Here is a 17,117-nt window from a genome sequence, read left to right on the forward strand (position 1 = left end):
CCTCTGTCTCTATGTGTTTTTAACATACTTCTGACTTCGGAATATGTCCACCTTTCTTTCAAGGACTTCAAGATCCTTTCAGAATGCCAGAGAGAAGTTCTCCCAGGCGGACCCCGCAGAGTGTTCCTTACCAGGACCTCCCTCACCTCGTCAATGCCGACGGACAGTACCTCTTCTGCAGGTACTGGAAACCCACCAGCACACCCAAGTAAGTCCCCCCACCCATCCACCCACCAGGGCTGCCCCAGGTGCGCATGGGGACATTCACGCCTGCCTCTCCTCTTTCTTCATGTAGCATCTCCTATGGGGCCATGTCCTCCATGACCTACTTCACATGCCGTTTTAACATTAGGCTGAACAAAGCTGAGATTTGTGCTTTGATCATCTTTTTTAAATTAAGAAGCAGGAGTTCTATTTTCATTATAACAACTAGGATACAGACCGTATGGCAGTTTTCAAAAATTCCACATGACTTTAGTTTTTGTACTGGAGTTGATTTCCTGTTGGATGGGCATTCCTTGAAAAGCAAACCCAGAAAACCATCTAATCAGATAAGACAGTCACAAAAATATATACATACACATATATATAGTGACCTTTGTTTTCATTTCCTGTTTGGTTATGAGCTTCAGAAGGTGTCATACATGTGCATCTAGGAAGAAAGTGGTCTGGATATTTCCTTCTGGTTTCTTGCCAGCTCAGTTACTTTGTACATTTACCATCAAGGATTTGTCTTGCTGTTAGAAGCAGGCATTGGGAGTATACACAGTAAGACAGCTGGTCTCTTGCTGCTTCCCTCCTCTTGTATGAAGCAGGGAAAATCCTGCTTGTTTGTGTTATTCTGGGAAAGAAATTATCTGTGGCAGCCGACTGGCCTTGAAAAGAGTGAATGTTTTCTGGTCCATGGGCATTTCACCTGTTCCATAGGCCTCTGGTCTCTGAGGGGACATGGTGTGGAGTGGATTGCATATCTCTTTGGTTTCAGTAATTACCCAATGCTAGCACAGCTATAAAATTTCTCCCATATTTTCAACAAGATATGTGTAATCCAGGTACCTGCACATTTGAAAAACAGAGGGAGGGACTTGTAAAGATGGGGATTAAAATCATAGCTTCAGGGCAGCTATTCCAACTGGCTGTGGTAATGAGCTGTTCATAGTTGCTCCCAGTTCTGGCAATGTCTTTCTTAAAGATTTTCTCTGGAGGAGAATATGTATGTCTGTATGTGTCAGATGCAGGGAGGGAGGCAGGATTGTTAATCATTAGCATTAATTCCCTATTCCGATTTAACTTGCTGTAGAATTGCATGTTCTTGGTCTAGTTCCTAACAACTTCGTGGTGTGTGCTGTGTTATTTGCTCAATAGACAAAAGGAGGACAAAGCATTCAAAGCCCAAGTTTCTAATGTCCGAGTCTCAGGCTTTGGGGGCTTTCTCAGTTGAGTGGGGAGGCTGTCCTAGTTGGAGGTCAGTGAAATAAAGAGGGCCTGCCACCCTCGAACGGACACAGGCCAGTGGGTGAGTGGGTTGGAAAGGGCCAAACTGGCTCCCCTTCCTGGGCTGTGAGTGGTTTCATAATACTTTTGTGGGGAGCTCTCTCTGTTCCCCTGCTTTTGCTCCAGGTAGAGATGGCAACCCCCGCATGGGTGAAACTGAGCTGTCTCTTGGAAGTCAGGGTTTGCGTTGTGGCCGGTGTGAATGGAATTAAGAATGGGGCAGACTGTGGGGGCAGTTGCACCCTGTGCTTTGGAAGAGACTAGCTGACCTACTTTGCCTCCACCCTCTGAAGATGGTGCAGATTCCCAGCCTCCCTTATGGAAGTGGGGTCTGCCTCTGTCAGAGGATCGTAAAAACATTCACAACCAACCCTGGACAGTCAGAAAGCCCTGGAGGCCGCTGGGTGACAGGTGGTAACCCTGTGGTTGCTGCACCTTGGAGAAGGGTAAGGGATCCTGGAGGAGGGATCCTGGCAGCCAAGGTGGTGGGGAGCAGGGGGCCTTAGGGCAGAGGGGTATGCCAGCTGGTGTAGAAGCATGTCCACATCTTAATAAGGAGACAGCAGTTGGGCAGGCCTTCCTTCTTGCACACCTGGGACATCTCTGCTGTTGTTTAACATTGGTGCCTGAGGCTTTGAGGAAGGGTCACCAGCAGCCTCAGTCTATATCCCTCTGGAGAGTGTCCTCCATGCCCTTTCCCTCAACTCAGCTCATGGTCCTCCCCACCTGCCTGTCAGCTGCCTCTGGCTTGTGCTGTTTTTCTGGTCAGTATGTTACCTCCACCTCCTTGGGCCCACCCAGAGCACCTGCTGAAACATTCTGCTGTCAGGAGACTTGCTGGGCTCCGGCACCAGCTCTGCAGGTGGCTCAGAGCACCGCCGGCTCACAGATACCATCCACAGCTGGAAAACTGGCTGAATCTGCTTAGGGAAACAAATTATGTTTTTAATAAATGCTGGCTTGCTCAGAATGGACCCTGGGAAAAAGAGAAAGCACTTCTTGCAGTCATTACAATGCGTGTGTCCAAACACATAAACAGTGCTATTTTTAATACAGCAGGCCAGAGACTCAATCTTTAGTTGTTACGAACTAGAGATTTTTAAACTTATATTTGGCAGTGTCATGGCAAATTTATGCTCGTCTACTACTATTAAAGTGATAACAGACATACACTTAACATAGCAGAATGATCTTGGTACAGAATCCTCTGGCTTCTGTACCGTCAGTTGTTATTCCTAACACACCCCTGAGCAACACGCACTTTCGTCTTTATGAAGTAGTGTTTTCCTGAACAATTCTCACATTTTTCTCCCTATGGTAAACAGTAATAGAATAATTAATTCTCCCTTGTCGTTTGCTCATAATATACCATCAGTGGGAAATAAATTACAGCTATGTATCCATTCCGAAACAAAAATCTCTTGTGATGCCCTGGAGGACTGGCTGCTTGATCCAGATTTGGTATCTTGGAATTTTAAAATACTGGTTCTTCAGCAAAATTCCACTGATGCTATGGGCAGGGTAATGAAGACTGGCCCTCGTGGGGGGTGAGCTGCCTTGTGAGCTTTTCTGCTTGAGCACCTTTGAATTCAGTCCACCAAGCGGCCCTCACTCCATTTAAAGATGACTTTAAGTTAACTTCTGAATCTTACTTAGCTGTCCCCAAACAGTGGCAGTGTACCTGGCCCTTAAGATGAATGTCTGACTGCATCACATCGTTGGGTGGAAGCTGGGGTGGCCTGGGACAATACTCAGTTTGATGACGTAGAACCCCAAAACACCCTCCTTTGAACCTGTATGGCCCAGAAGGCCGGAGAGTGCCCTGTAGTGGTGTGATTACACAGCTGCGATCCCCACCAGACACTTGGTTCCAGGCATGGGCCAGAGATTGTGTTCATCTGTTTATCCCCAAGGGCCGACGTGCAGCGAACCCGCGTGGAGTACCGTCTCTCTTTAGAGCTGGTACTTCCCGTCTGCTCTGTGCACTTCGCCTGGGGGTGGCCCCTGCAACTCCCAAGAGCTGACAAGCTTTCTTTTCTGTAACTTATGCTGTGGAGAAGACTGGTGTGTGCAGGGAGCTGTTTCAAAGTGCACTGTCCCTCTGCCTGCAGATGTCCTGAATGTAAACCTCAGGGACGTGAGCCCTCCCACCCTGCCTGGGGAGTCTCTGTAATTCACAAGTGACTCATCTTTGAAAGGTCCATTAGCATTTTGTTCCATATTCCCCTCCGTTTAATAGAGACCTTCCAGAGCACAGGCTCCTGGGGTTCCTTCTCCAGATCTTGAGGGCTTTGCCCTCTTCCTTTTCTCCTCTGACTCCAGTTTCAGAAACCTGGCTGCCCCTTCCCGCAACCCTGTGGCCACACCCTCGTCGTGGCGGCGCCTCCCGTTTCCCCCGCCCCGTCCTCCAGCCTGAGGGGCCCCCAGCAGTGGGCGCCCGTGCGGTTTTCAGGCCTTTCCCCTTGGTGACTCGGAGTTGGGCTTGGCGGGGGCACACGTGGCAGGGACGGACTAACAAGGCTGATATGGCATCCTTTCTGGAACCTTTCCAAGTTCTCAGAGCCATGGCTGTTAGCAGTGGCTATAGGATCAACAAGCCGCGGTCCCCGCCTGCCACCCCTCCCTGCTCCTTATTCCTTACTTCCCAGAGCCGGGCTCAGCGGACGCCCCCTACCCCTGCCCTGCCCTCTCCTGGATCACATCGATCTTGTTCTCCCGGAAGCCTTCACAATCTGTAGCTGCATTTCTGGGCGATGCCATCTTAGGACACGTCCTCCCACCTATGCAAATTTACCTGGAGGAGAAACGATTCCCCAAAGTTGGGATATATTTAAACTCTACAAAATCCTCCCTTCTGGACACCCTCATAATAGCTTCTTCACATGGGCCACCAGCCACTTGGGTGTGGCACCAGTGGCCCAAAAGATAAGGGCCCTTCCGTGCCAGCCGGCACCCAGACCAGAGAGCCGCAGAGGCTTTACCATCTGCCTGGACATGATTTCAATCCCCACTACCTTCTGGAAGTTTCATTCTCATAGATCAGAGTGGCTTTTCCCTGGTCTCTCCCTCTCTTCCAGTTTTTTATAAGTCAGTACTTAGTGCCTCCCCCTCCCACCCCCCCTCCACTTAGGGTGTTGGTTCAGTGTTCTGGGCAATGTTCTGTGGGTTTTGCTTCCGTCTTTGAGTGTTTCTGCCTCCCTGTGCAGCCCCTGATAACTCCTGCAGTCTACAGGACCCCTCCTCCCCCGAGAATTCTTGCCACCTGTGTGACTGTGTCACTGCATCACTCACCTCAGTGGATACATCCTCAGCATCAAACAAATTGCATCCTTTATGTGTTCCTAAAAGTAACTGTTTTGAACTCATTTCATCGGTCCCCATGGGTATGCGGACAGCCGGGGTCCCTGCCAGCCCAGCCCCATGGACCTTCGGCCTGACTGTGAGGAGCTGGGCTAGCTAATGCTCTCTGATTGAAGGCTGCATCTTCCAGACACTGTGTTGGGCACCAGGGTGGGGAGACGGCAGCAAAAACCCCTTTGTTTGACAAAGGGCTAGGGTAGATGAACACATGGATAATTATAATATGATGTGGCAAGTACCTAGAGGTAGGGACTGCTGCTAAGACATGTGGAGCCTTTGTGCAAATTAGAGGGCACATCCAGGAAGACACAGCCCTCTAGGGTGTGGCTTGGTGAACAGATCATGGGATAGATTTTAGTTCCTATTCACCCTTTCGGCCATGCCCTTGAATGCCATTCTACCCACAAGAGGGGCAAGGGAGGAAACTGAGGCAGAAAAGCATGGGCAGCATGAGATTTTAGGAGCCTCAGCAGCCTGGTATTACTGGAGCATAAAGCATGATGCAGAAAGTGGCAGGAGCCCAAAGCAGCTAAAGAGGTTGGAGGGGACAGACCCTGGGGAGTCCCGCAGGCCAAGCAACAGGCTTGGACTTGAACCTTCAGGGCTGCAGAAGTCACAGTCAGGATTTAAGCCAAGAAGTGGTGCAGTCAGACTTGTAACTTGGACAGCCCGGACTGGATGTGTTTGCATAATCCAGGTGAAGGGTGAAGAGGGCTGAGTCACGGCAGAGTGGTGGCACCATGGTTGTGGCAGTGGACAGGGAGATCAAAGCTGTCCAAATCTGATGGTGACGGGTGGTGGAGGGAGGGAAGGATGCTCCCAGGTGTCCCCCTGAGCGTCGATGTCCAGGGACCATGGAGTTCTCCTTCCCAGAGGGCGGCTTTAGATTACTCTGACGAAGGTTGGGCTGCTCTCTGACAGTGAGAACAGGTGGGGGCCCCCAGGAATAAACCAGCAGGAGAAACGGAGGAGAGGGAGCATAGCACCGCAGACCCAGTTACCAATAAAACGTGAACAACAGGGAGTTCAATTTCGTGAACATGAGAAAGAAATCATGTCTTCCATCGTCCCCCCACGAGGACTCAGAAATTCCACACCTTCGACTTGTATGTGTTATTCCATGAAACTTACACTTAAGCTCTGAGAAAGTGGACTTTACTACGTATTTTTATGGCAACATCGTCATTTTTAATCAGATTACATCACAACCTTTCAGTTGCCACCTGCATTTTCTTTTGCCTGTCTTAAGAATTTCCAGAAGTTTCTTTCTCTTGCATGAAGCTGCTAATTGTTTCTCTTTCTGATGCTTCCGCCTCTGTTATCGCATAGCAAACTGCCTTATTTTTAAATAGGGCATCACTTCTGGGCTTTTTTGTTGTTGTTTAAAGACTTTTTGAATAACAAAGATCTTTTGAAGGCAAGAGGAAAGGCCGGCTGCTGTTCTTGCAGTTCATTTTTCCAACAGCTTCGTTAAGGGATAATTTCTTCCAGTTGCTATAAGAATGTTCTGCAGATACAAATCTGGCTTTGTTTTGCAGTAGAGCCTAAGAAAAAAAAAACAGCAAAATAAGCTGCTTCCTGAATAGCACCGTTGTCCACCATTGTCTATTTATCGGCACCTTTTAGGTTTCAATCTCAATCCCAGATGCATTTTGTCCATGAATGCAAACCAAACTATTGGTTATTGTAGAAGAGGAAGCGGGCTTTAGTGGTGCGAATTTTTACAGCTGAGATTACAAGACAACCCTTGTCCCATATTTTAGGGTCGTCCAAGGTTCTTCTTGGTAGGAGGTTCTGTTCATTTCACACAGCCTTGTTCATTAGGGGCTGGGGGTGGGGATGCTGATGGTGGCCATCCACTGGGACTGGGGGTGACATTGTTCTCTATGTGTTTGGGGGCCTGACTGACTACAACAAGGGGCTGTGTGTAGCTGGGAGTGCTGCAAGAAGCACTGTGAGCTATGGGTCACTCTATTTGCAGCTGCCCCGAGTTCACATTAGCAGCCATCTCCTAACAGGCCTCTCTCCTGCACTGTGCTGACCGTTCGTTTTGCTTTTGGCACCTAGCAGATCCCGTTGTGTGCTGTTGTGGAAAGGCATGCCTCATTTCCCTCAAGGTTTAAATGAGCTGTTTCTCATGGGGTCACAGCTCTGTCAACATTCAGGAAGGAAGGAAGGAAGGAAGGAAAGAAGGAAGGAAGGGAGGGAGGGAGGGAGGAAGGAGAGAAGGAAGGAAATAAAGGAAGGGAGGGAGAGAGGGAGGGAGTTGGGTGGGGAAGGAAGAGGAGAAGAGGAAAGAACAGAAGAAAAGAAAGAGAGCTTGGAAAATGAAGTCCTTAGTTGATGTTAGGGTGAAGGGCAATTCGACCTTCCATTCTTTGGTCAAGCTTTCGAGAACAGAAATATGTACAAGGTTCCACCGGGCAGGGTTGATGGGTTAGCATGGAAGTCGTCCGCTTTGTGGAAGAGGGCAGGTGTTGGAGGCTAGCGGCCCCGGGAAAGGCTTTGATGGCTGCTGCTGGGATATGCCTCTCCCACCAGGCTCTCCAGTGTTCGCTTCTCTGCGCGCACAATGTGTCCCTGGTGTCCAGACCAACGGGCAGCCCTCGGCAGGAGCTTAATGAATGTGTTTTAATGAATGAGTGAGCCTGCTCCAGCAGGAGGAAAGGAGCATGCGAGCACGTCAGGAACAGAGAGGTATTTTCCTCCTGGGGGAGGAGCCCGCGCTGGGCACTAAGGTTTGCCTAGAGTTCCCCAACTCCCCCAAGCTGTGGGGACTTCCTAAAGTTGGAGGTGGTGAGTTTTAGGGGGGTTGGTCCGGGGACCTATTGACTTACCCGGTGTTTGAGCCTGCGCACCTTTCTGGAAAGGACGGATCACGGACCCCCCCAGATGCTCTCAGTGGGAGCGCTCCATAACCCGACCTCTGTGCCGGCTTCAGTGCAGATGGAAAGACTGAGGTTCAGAGGGTGAACACGAAGTCACCAAGGGGGCGGGCGTGAGGCTGGAGGGCAACCACCTAGACGGGTGCGCAGTGCTATCTCTCCTGAGATGTTCCCGTGTCTACGGGTTTAAACTGCAAGTTAGCCCCTCCCAGTAGTGATTTAAACAAATGTCCAGTTCGGGGCGGGGCTTGGAGAGGTTTTACTTTGCCAGCTCTCTTCCCACTGCCAGAAGCTGTTAGACAACCTCTGTCTTTTGGTGGTTCTGTTTTCAGTGGTTGGAGGTGTGTGGGCACCTAGGCAATGCCCCAGGAGGCTGACAAATGGTCCAGGAGGATGAATGTCAGAAAGATGGCAGGAGACTGACTTAGAGGACCCCAGAGGTGGGTGGGGGAAGGAAGGGGGTAAGTAGTAGGAGGAAGAGAGGCTCAAGAGGCCTCTAGGGAAATTAGAGAAGATTGTGGCAGAGGAGGTAAGGGGCCTCCAGACGACAAGGGAGTGGGTTGTGGGGAAGAATGGAAAGAGAGGAGCTTAAGGCCAGGGGAGACTGCACACTTGGCCGTACAGAGCCTCTGGTTTACTCTTGCCTTGTCAGACATGTCAGCATTTCCAGGCCATTCCCAGCCTGCTAGGTTAGATATGAAAGACCCCTGATTAGGAAATTACTGCCTGTACATGTTTCAGAAGTTTCACTTTGTTGATCCTGTTCAGCTGATCTGGAAGAGACATGTTTCATGGAAAACGGTCTCTCAGGAAAGCAAAGCAGGATGGTGCAGCATAGAACAGCACAGGCCCTGGAGCCCGGCCCCTGGGACCGAGTGGGCCCACCTGCACGCTGCATGGGCCATGAATCTGTTACCTGACCAGTCTCTGTGTCCGTTTTCTCATCTTTAAAACAGGGAATAACAGCACTTTTCTCCTAGGATGGCTGTGAGGGTTAAATACAGGGTCAGGGTCAATGCTTGGCATGTAGTAACTGAGTGTGAGTGTGAGCTCTTCTTAGTGTGACCTCCAGCTGACTGTCCTGTTGGTTCCGTGGGCTCCACGAACTGTGTGCCAGACTTGTTTGTTCCCCACCATTACCCCTTACTTTCTGCCACGCTCCTAGCAAACAGCAGTCACAAGACCTAGAGTGAAAGCAATAATGATCTTCATTAATTCCACCTTTACTGCTCTTTCCCATGACACCAGGTTTTTTCCCCAGCCCTTGGGTAATTTACTTGTTTTTTCTTAACAGTTAAAACCCAGTTCCATTTCAATGAGATCTCAGACTCCCCCAGTAAACTTGGATAGATGCCAGGCCCTTAGTTTATCAGGAAAATAAAACAAGAAAGCCGATTGGTGGTAAAACTCTCCTTGGAGATAACACAGGTTAATTAGACACTCTTCTTTTATCTCATGTAAAACTTCTGTGACAGTATTTGAGGTATCCCTCCTGACTGGCAAGATAACCAAACAATCCTTAGCACGCAAGGCTGGAAGTCAATGCAAAACAAACTTCAGTAAAAATATCCGCTCAGTTTTCAGTGGTTTGGGGCCTACCATTATTTCAGCCCTTGGCATGTATTTCTCCTGTGGTCCTGATTGTGTATCAGGTTTGTGTGGAAATATTTGTGCTGCAGAGAATGAGATTGTTTCTACAAACACCACCTTGCCATTTACCACATCTGCAGCGGGCAGGGTGGTCCAGGTGCATTTGTTACCTCTTGCTGTGTACCACCATTTATCTCACACACAGTTCTGTGGCTAGGCTTTGCTGAGCAGTTCTGTGGATCTTGGCTGGGCTCCCTCATGCCTCTGTGGTCCGCTGCTGCCTCTGCAGCACTGGCAAGCCCACTAGGGGCTTGCTGATCTGGGATGGCTTCACTTACGTTCTGGCATCGGCAGGCTGTTGGTGGGGGACCTCAGTTCTTCTCCACGTGCTCTGTCATCCTTCATCAGGCTATCTCAGACTCGTTCTTCATGTGACAATGTTTTAAGAGCAACAGGAAAGCAGACCCCAATGTGCACGCACTTTTCAAGTCTCCACTTGTGTCAAGGTCACCAGTGTCCCACTGTCGAGTCAGCCCTCAGGTGGTATGTGAAGGCATACCCAAGGAGCAAAGATAAGGGGAGAGAATATTTTGTGGCCTTTTTTTGAAGTCAGCCATGTGGGGAAAAGACCTTTGTGCTAAGAGCTGGGAAATCAGGGTTGCAGTTTTGCTTCTGACACTGCCTCTGAATAATGTTAGACTTTCAGCAAGTTCCCAGAGGGTTTTGCATTTTATGTAAGTTTAGAATAGTTTTCATCTTGCAGTGGTAGAGCATCCCATGAACTTCTCCAGGGCAGAATTCATGTGTCTTTTATTCTGTCTTCTCCAATACCCATCTGAATTACCTCCGTAAAGGCCCTATCTCTAAACACCCCATCATATTAGAGTTTAGAGCGTCAACATATGAATTCTATGGGGATACAGTACAGTTTGTAACAGTCATATTTGACATGATAAGGGATTTGGGCCTTATTATGTAGGCTGCTTGGGAAGCAGAGAGCCCGGGGTCAGGTAGGATTGGCTGTGTTTACATCTAGTATATTCGGAGCAACTGGGAATATCTCCCATGGCTGAACTCAGATGAGGATCCTGACTTTTCACATTTTTGCTTCTCTGTGATTTCATGGTGGACTTCCTAGCCTGTCCGAAGTTGCTGCAGATTTATTCTTTGCCTTGATGTCTTGTGTCTAAGGCCATCTAGTTCCAGCAAACTTCACTGACCAGGTTGGCCCAAGGGCAGCATTAAACACAAGAGTGGGAGCATGCCAGGGATAAACTCTGTCTTTACAGAATGTGCAGACCCGGTAGCTGACTTCTCTCTAGCCATTCCCCTTCTTTCTTTCTGATTGTTGTCCCCAGGGATAATGCTTCATGATTGGTTTTAATGGTATGTGACTACTCCATTCTCCTTTTCAAGTGTCATTTGCAGCTAGAGGGGCTATAGGACCAGTCTTCCACCTTAAGACACTAGAAAAAGAAGAGAAAATTAAACCTATAACAAGCAGAAGGAAGGAAATAATAAAGATTAGTGCATAAAATTAATGATATAAAGAATGGAAAAACAACAGAGAAAATAAGCAAACCTAAAAGTTGGTCATTTGAAAAGCTCAACAAAATTGACAAATATTTAGCTGGATTGATCAAGAAAAAAAAGAAGACTCAGATCACTAGAATCAGAAATGAAAGAAGGAACATTATTACCAATCTTTCATAAATAAAAAGGATGATAAAGGAATACTATGAATAATTGTATGCCAATAAGTTAGATAATTTAGATAAACAAATGTCTAGAAACTACCAAAATGGACTTGAGAAGAAATAGAGAGTCTGAATAGGCTTATAATGAGTAAACAGATTGAATTAGTAATCAAAAAACTACCCACAAAAAGAAGCCCTTGACTTCACTGTTGAAATCTATCAAACATAAAGAATAGTTAATATCCCTCACACTCTTCTAAAAAGAAGGACAAAAGGGAATACTTTCCAGCTCATTCTAAGAGGTCAGTATACCTGGATACCAAAAGCAAACAAAAATGTGCAAGAAAAGAAAATTACAGACCAATATTTCTTATGAATATTGATGCAAAAATCTTCAATAAAATATTGCAAACTGAATCTAACACCATAAAAAAGAATTATATGCCATTGCCAAGTGAGATTTATTGCAGGAATGCAAGTGTGGTTTAATATCTGAAAATTAATTACTGCAATTCACCAATTGGTAGGATAAAAAGAAAACCACACATGATCATCTCAATATGTGCAGAAAATGCATTTGACAAAGTCCAGCACACTTTCACGATTAAAAACATTGAACAAGCTAGAAAGAGAAGAGACTTTCTTCAGCCTGATAAAGAGCAATGATAAAAAACTCAAACTAATATCGTATTAATGAAGAAAGACTATGCTTCTCCCCTAACATCAGGAACAAGACAAGAATGTCCATCTCACCATTACTATTCAACATTGTACTAGAAGTGCTAGTCAGGGCAATTAGGCAAGAAAAGAAAATATAAGTCATCCAGGTTGGAAAGGAAGGAATAAAACTATCCCTATTTGCTGATGACATGATATTGTATAAGATCTTAAGAAAATCTTAAGGAATCATCTAAAAACTATTGAACTAATAAATGACTTTAAAAAGATTGCAAGATGAAAATACAAAAATCACTTGTATTTCTATATGCTTGTAGTGAACAACTGAAAATGAAATCAAGAAAACAATTCCATTTACAAGAGCATCAAAGAGAAGAGAAATTTAAACTTAGAAATACATTTAAGAAAATAAATGCAAAATTTATGCTCTGAAAAACTGCAAAACATTGCTAAAGAAATTAAAGAAATTGAAATGAGTGGAGAGACTTCCTATATTCATGGATTGGAAGGCTTAATATTGTTAAGTTGTCAACACTCCCCAAATTGATCAATAGATTTAATGAGATTTCTATCAGAATCCCAGCTGGGTCTTTCTATAAATTGATAAGCTGTGCCAAAAATTCATGTGGGAACTCAAGGGGCACAAAAAAGCCAAAACAATCTTGAAAAAGATCAAAGTTGGAGGACTCACTTTCTCTGATTTCAAAACTTACTGCAAAACAACCATAATCAAGACAGTGAGCTACTGGCATAAGGATGGAAAAGAATAGAGAATTCATAAAAACCCATTATCTATGATCAATAGATTTTTGACAAGAATGCCAAAATAGTTCAACAGGAAAATAATAGCCTTTTCAACAAATGATGCTGAGACATTTGACTATCTATATGCAAAACAATGAAGTTGGACCTCTTCCTCATACCATGTACAAAAATAAACTCAAAAACCTATAAGAGCTAACACTATAAAAACCTTAGAAGAAAACAAAGGAGTAAATCTTCATGATCTTGAATTTGACAGTGGTTTCTTAGATACTACACCAAAAGCACAAGTAACAAAAAAAAATGTTGATAAATTGGACTTCATCAGAACTAAAAACTTTTGTGCTTCAAAGTACACTATCAAGAAAGTAAAAAGGCAGTTCACAGCAGGGGAAAAAATATTTGCAAATCATCTATTTGATCAAGGAATTGTATCTGGAACATAAAAGCATGCTTACAACTCAATGATTAAAAGACAAGCCATTTAAAAAATGGGCAGAAGACCCAAATAACATTTCTTCAAAGAAGATATGCAAATGGTCAGTGAGCACATGAAAGATGCTCAACATCACTAGTCATTAGGGAAATGCACATCAAAATCACAGTGAGGTACCACTTCACACCCACTAGGGTGGCTATAATAAAAAAAAAAACAATAACAAGTATTGGTGAGGATGTGGAGAAACTGAAACCTGCATGCCTTGCTGGAGGGAATTTAAAATGGTGCAACCATTTTTGAGAACAGTCTGATAGTTCCTTAAAAGGTTAAACACGGAACCCTATGACCCAGCAACTCCTATGTATATACCCAAGAGAACTGCAGACAAACCCCAGTCCACAAGAACACTTTTACAGGAATATTCAGAGCAAGATGATTGATAATAGTCAAAATGTGCGAGCAGTCCTGTTGCCCATCAATAGCTGAATGGATAAATAAAATGTGGCATATCCATACAATAGAACATTATCTGTACCTACAGAGGAATGAAATACTGATAAGTCCTACAACACTGATGAACCTAAAACTGTGATGCTTAGTGAAAGAAACCAGTTGCAAAAGACCACATATTGTATTATTCCATTTATGTGAAATACCCGGCATAGGCAAACCTTTTGAGAGAGAAGGTAGATTAGTGGTTGTCTAGGGCTTGGGTGGGTGTTGGGGAAGTTGGGGGTGACAGCTAAGGAGTGTGGGGTTTCTCTTGAGGGGTGTTTCTGATGCTGGGTCTCTGCTGTTGATCTCAGCTATAGGGTCTAGGTTATAAAATTGATTGTGGCGAGGGTTGTGTTGCTCTGTGAATATACTCAAGATCATTGTATCATATACTTGAAGAAGGTGAGTTATATGGTCTGTGAATTATATTTCAACAAAGCTATTACCAACAAATGTAAATACCTAGGGAAATGAGTGAAGGAATATTATGCCAACATTTTAAATAATAAATGATGTTTACCCCCAAAATCTAATGGCACAGAAAGTTGCTTAGGGTACAATGATAACATAGAAATAAGAGAATATAAAGCTATGGTCTCAACCATATTAAAAATATAGCCATGGAAAGAAAACTAGAAATACAAATAGCGGCCATTTCCAGATTGTGGAATTGTGATAGGTAATTTTCATTTCTGTTTTTCCCACATTACCTAAGAGGAGTGGTTTGTGGCAAGACTTTGGGGAGCTTTATGCCTGAGCTGGGTCTTGAAGGATGATGGATTTGAACAAGGAAGGTGTGTTCCAGACAGAGGACTGAATAGCATCAGGAGGGGTGCAGAGCAAATGGCTGGAGCACTGGGGGATGAGGCTGGGAAGGCAGGTGGGTGTCTGACTAGAAAAAGCCTCCTGTGCTTTTTGGAACTTTAACTTGTAGGCAGTGGGGAGGTCTCTGAGGCTCCTTTTTTGGGAGTTGGTGGGAGTTAATACAGGGAGAAGAGCAGAGACCCTGTAGCTGAGATCAGGTGCAGAACCAGCATCAGGAAGCATGTAAAGCATAGAAAAAAGTGGGCAGAGCAGAGGGAGCATCGAGAGAGAGCACTGTCCCAGAAGGGAGAGCGGGGCTGTCCGGGCCGGCAGCTGGCACGGGAGTCTCCTCTCTCGGACTTTGGGGGTATCAGTAATAGGCTGGGAGTCTGAGGAGATGGCTGAGAGGATGCTGTCACAGCACCCCTTCCTGCAGCTCTGCTTGAATGATGCAGGGACAGAAGAGTGTGCATGTCAATAGGCCCCCAGCTTCCAGGTCCCAGGAGAGAGGGCCTGGATGTTCTACAGCATCTGTGACAGAAGAGATAACTGTTTGCCTCTAACCACACCCCCATCCATCCACTCATCCATCCACCCACCCAGCCATCCTTCCATCCACTCACTCATAAATCCATCCATCCATCCATTCACCCACCCATCCATCCATCCATCCACCCACCCATGTACCCATCCATCGATCCATCCATTAATTTCATTCAACAAATATTGAATGAGCACCAGCTCTATGCCAGGCCTCATACGGGGTCTTAAGAGACCGAGGAATCACTGAGATCCAGTGATCCCTGTGTTCTGAGAGCCCATGGTGGAGGGAGAATGTCAGGAAGGCGAGCCACTTGCGCATGCGCTAGAGCCCAGCAGGGCCCGGGTTCTACACCAGGAGCTTTGCCTAGAGAGCTTCACCAAGTATTCCCTCCTTGCAGCCCCACACTCATGCCCTGCCTGGCCATTTGGTACATTTAGAAATCTACACACCAGACCAAAGATGGGCAAGTTAGGCTCCATCTCCACAGGCACCAGTCAAGAGTTGGGAGATAGCCTGGCTGCACCTCGGAGGGCTGGGGCTTCCTTGAAAACATCTCTTCCTTGAATGTGTGTCTTTAAGCCTGTATCATCTTTGGGAAGAGGAAAGGTGCTAATCTGCAGAAAGGCCCAAGCCTGAGTCTGACACCTTGCTGGATACCTCTGGCCTACCTCCCAGGACCTCACAATGCCATGAGGTCATCAGCATCATTCTTGCTGTTTTATTGAGGTAGGAGCAGTCTTGGAGAGCCACATCCTTAGAGAGGCAGTCAGGATTTGAATCCACATCCGTTTGCTTTAAAGGCGCTGTTCTCTCTCCAACGCCAGGCTCTGTCTCATGAAACACAGAGCCATTCATATAATCAGCTCTGTGGACAGGTGCCATTTAATGCTCATGACCACCTGTGGAGGTAGAGAAGACAATCCCATTTTACAGATGAGAAAACTGAGGTTTGGAAAGGCCCAGCAGCTCTGAGGAGGTCCCATGTGGAATGTCAGGTCTGTGGTGTGAGCCTGTGGTCCATGGTCCGTCCGTCCTCCACAGGTGTCCAACTCCAGCGTCGGCTCTGAGTATGCCAGCCTGGCTGCAGCTGCCCGTGAAGGGAATAACTGGGTTCAGAGGCCTCACTGAGCCCATAAAATTGTGACTATTTCCCTTAAACTCATCACCATAGGCGCTCCTCACCTCTCCTGCATTCTCAAAAAATTCCTGATGGTTTATTGCCATCCGTTTGGCATTTCACCACCCAGAAGAACTCAGAACCATCTGCAGACTCAGAAAGTTCATGCTGTTCTCCTTCCAGGAAAAAAAAAAAATCGATGTTACATAAGATGGAACCCAGCATATTCTTATAGGAAACATCGGGCAGACGCTTCTCTGACTAAAGGAACTCCCCATTACCTCTACCTGCTATTTCCTGTTTCAGGCGCAAAATCACATCACAGCTGTCTTCTAAAATATTTTTCCTTGCAAAGCCTTGAAGAAGAATTTAAATGTGACCCATGTGCACATAGAATCGCCCCTGTCCAGGGCCTCCTCTGGGTCCTGTGGAGAGAGTTGCTGCTGGAGAGCGCACGGGCCTGCCTCCTGGCAGCATGCCCCTTTCACCTGGGGTTGTCCTGGGGGCCCTGGGTCCCCATACACCCTCACCCACTTCTTCCTGGTGCCTCTCCAAGGTTGCTGGCCTGCCCCCATTGTTGCCATTTCTCCTCCAAGGAACAAGCTCTTCCTCCACCTGCTCGTGGTAGGTCATTTAATTTTGTTGTAAGTAAAACTGGGTCTATTATTTTTGTGAGCGTGTTCATTATAAGACATTGAGAAATTAAGGAGAAATAGAAAGCACCCCAGGACAATCATTGTCAACAGTCCCAGGCCTGAGAAGTTGGAAAGCAATCCCTGGAGATCATCTGGTGCAGTCCCTCAGCTCTGTAGACAGGGAAACTGAGGCACAGGGCAGTTGGGATTGTTCCTTTGCAGAGATGAAGCCAGAAGTCGGCAGGCGAGGAAGAAAACAGCAGAGGGCTAGGTGACGTGGGGAAATGGGGACAGCTGACAAGTGAGCAGAGGGCATCAGCTGACTCTGCCGGGGTGGCCAGGGCGGCTCCGAGCCAAGGTGACATTTGAGCTTGGGTCTGGACCTGCTGCCAGCAACAGAGGCAGGCCTGGGGCTCTGCGCCTACCTGCACTGCTGCACTCTACCTGCCCTGGGGCTGGCCCCACTGCAGCGGCTTGCTTCCCCGTCATCCTCCTAAGACCGTTTTGCAGGCTTGCCTCCTAACTGACCACCTCTCATCCGGGTCATTTCTGTCCCATGCCTGGGTCCTCCATCTCTATTCCTGAGCGAGGCTTCAAATGCTTCCATGGGCTGCAGG

The 17,117-nt window shown here is 46.7% G+C and overlaps 1 protein-coding gene across 11 annotated transcripts in view; it reads left to right on the plus strand.

The window, feature by feature from the left end:
- MGLL (monoglyceride lipase) overlaps positions 1–17,117 on the plus strand; it is a 278,840-nt gene that overhangs the window by 174,461 nt on the left and 87,262 nt on the right. For all 11 annotated transcript variants that reach the window (XM_037023681.2, XM_037023675.2, XM_037023688.2 and 8 more), the window contains one exon: positions 64–208. In XM_037023681.2, the coding sequence (XP_036879576.2) occupies positions 84–208 (125 nt within the window). In that variant the 5' untranslated portion in view covers positions 64–83. The remainder of the gene's footprint in view (positions 1–63; positions 209–17,117) is intronic.

This window comes from Manis javanica, chromosome 3 (genome assembly GCF_040802235.1).
Source record: "Manis javanica isolate MJ-LG chromosome 3, MJ_LKY, whole genome shotgun sequence".
NCBI lineage: Eukaryota > Metazoa > Chordata > Mammalia > Pholidota > Manidae > Manis > Manis javanica.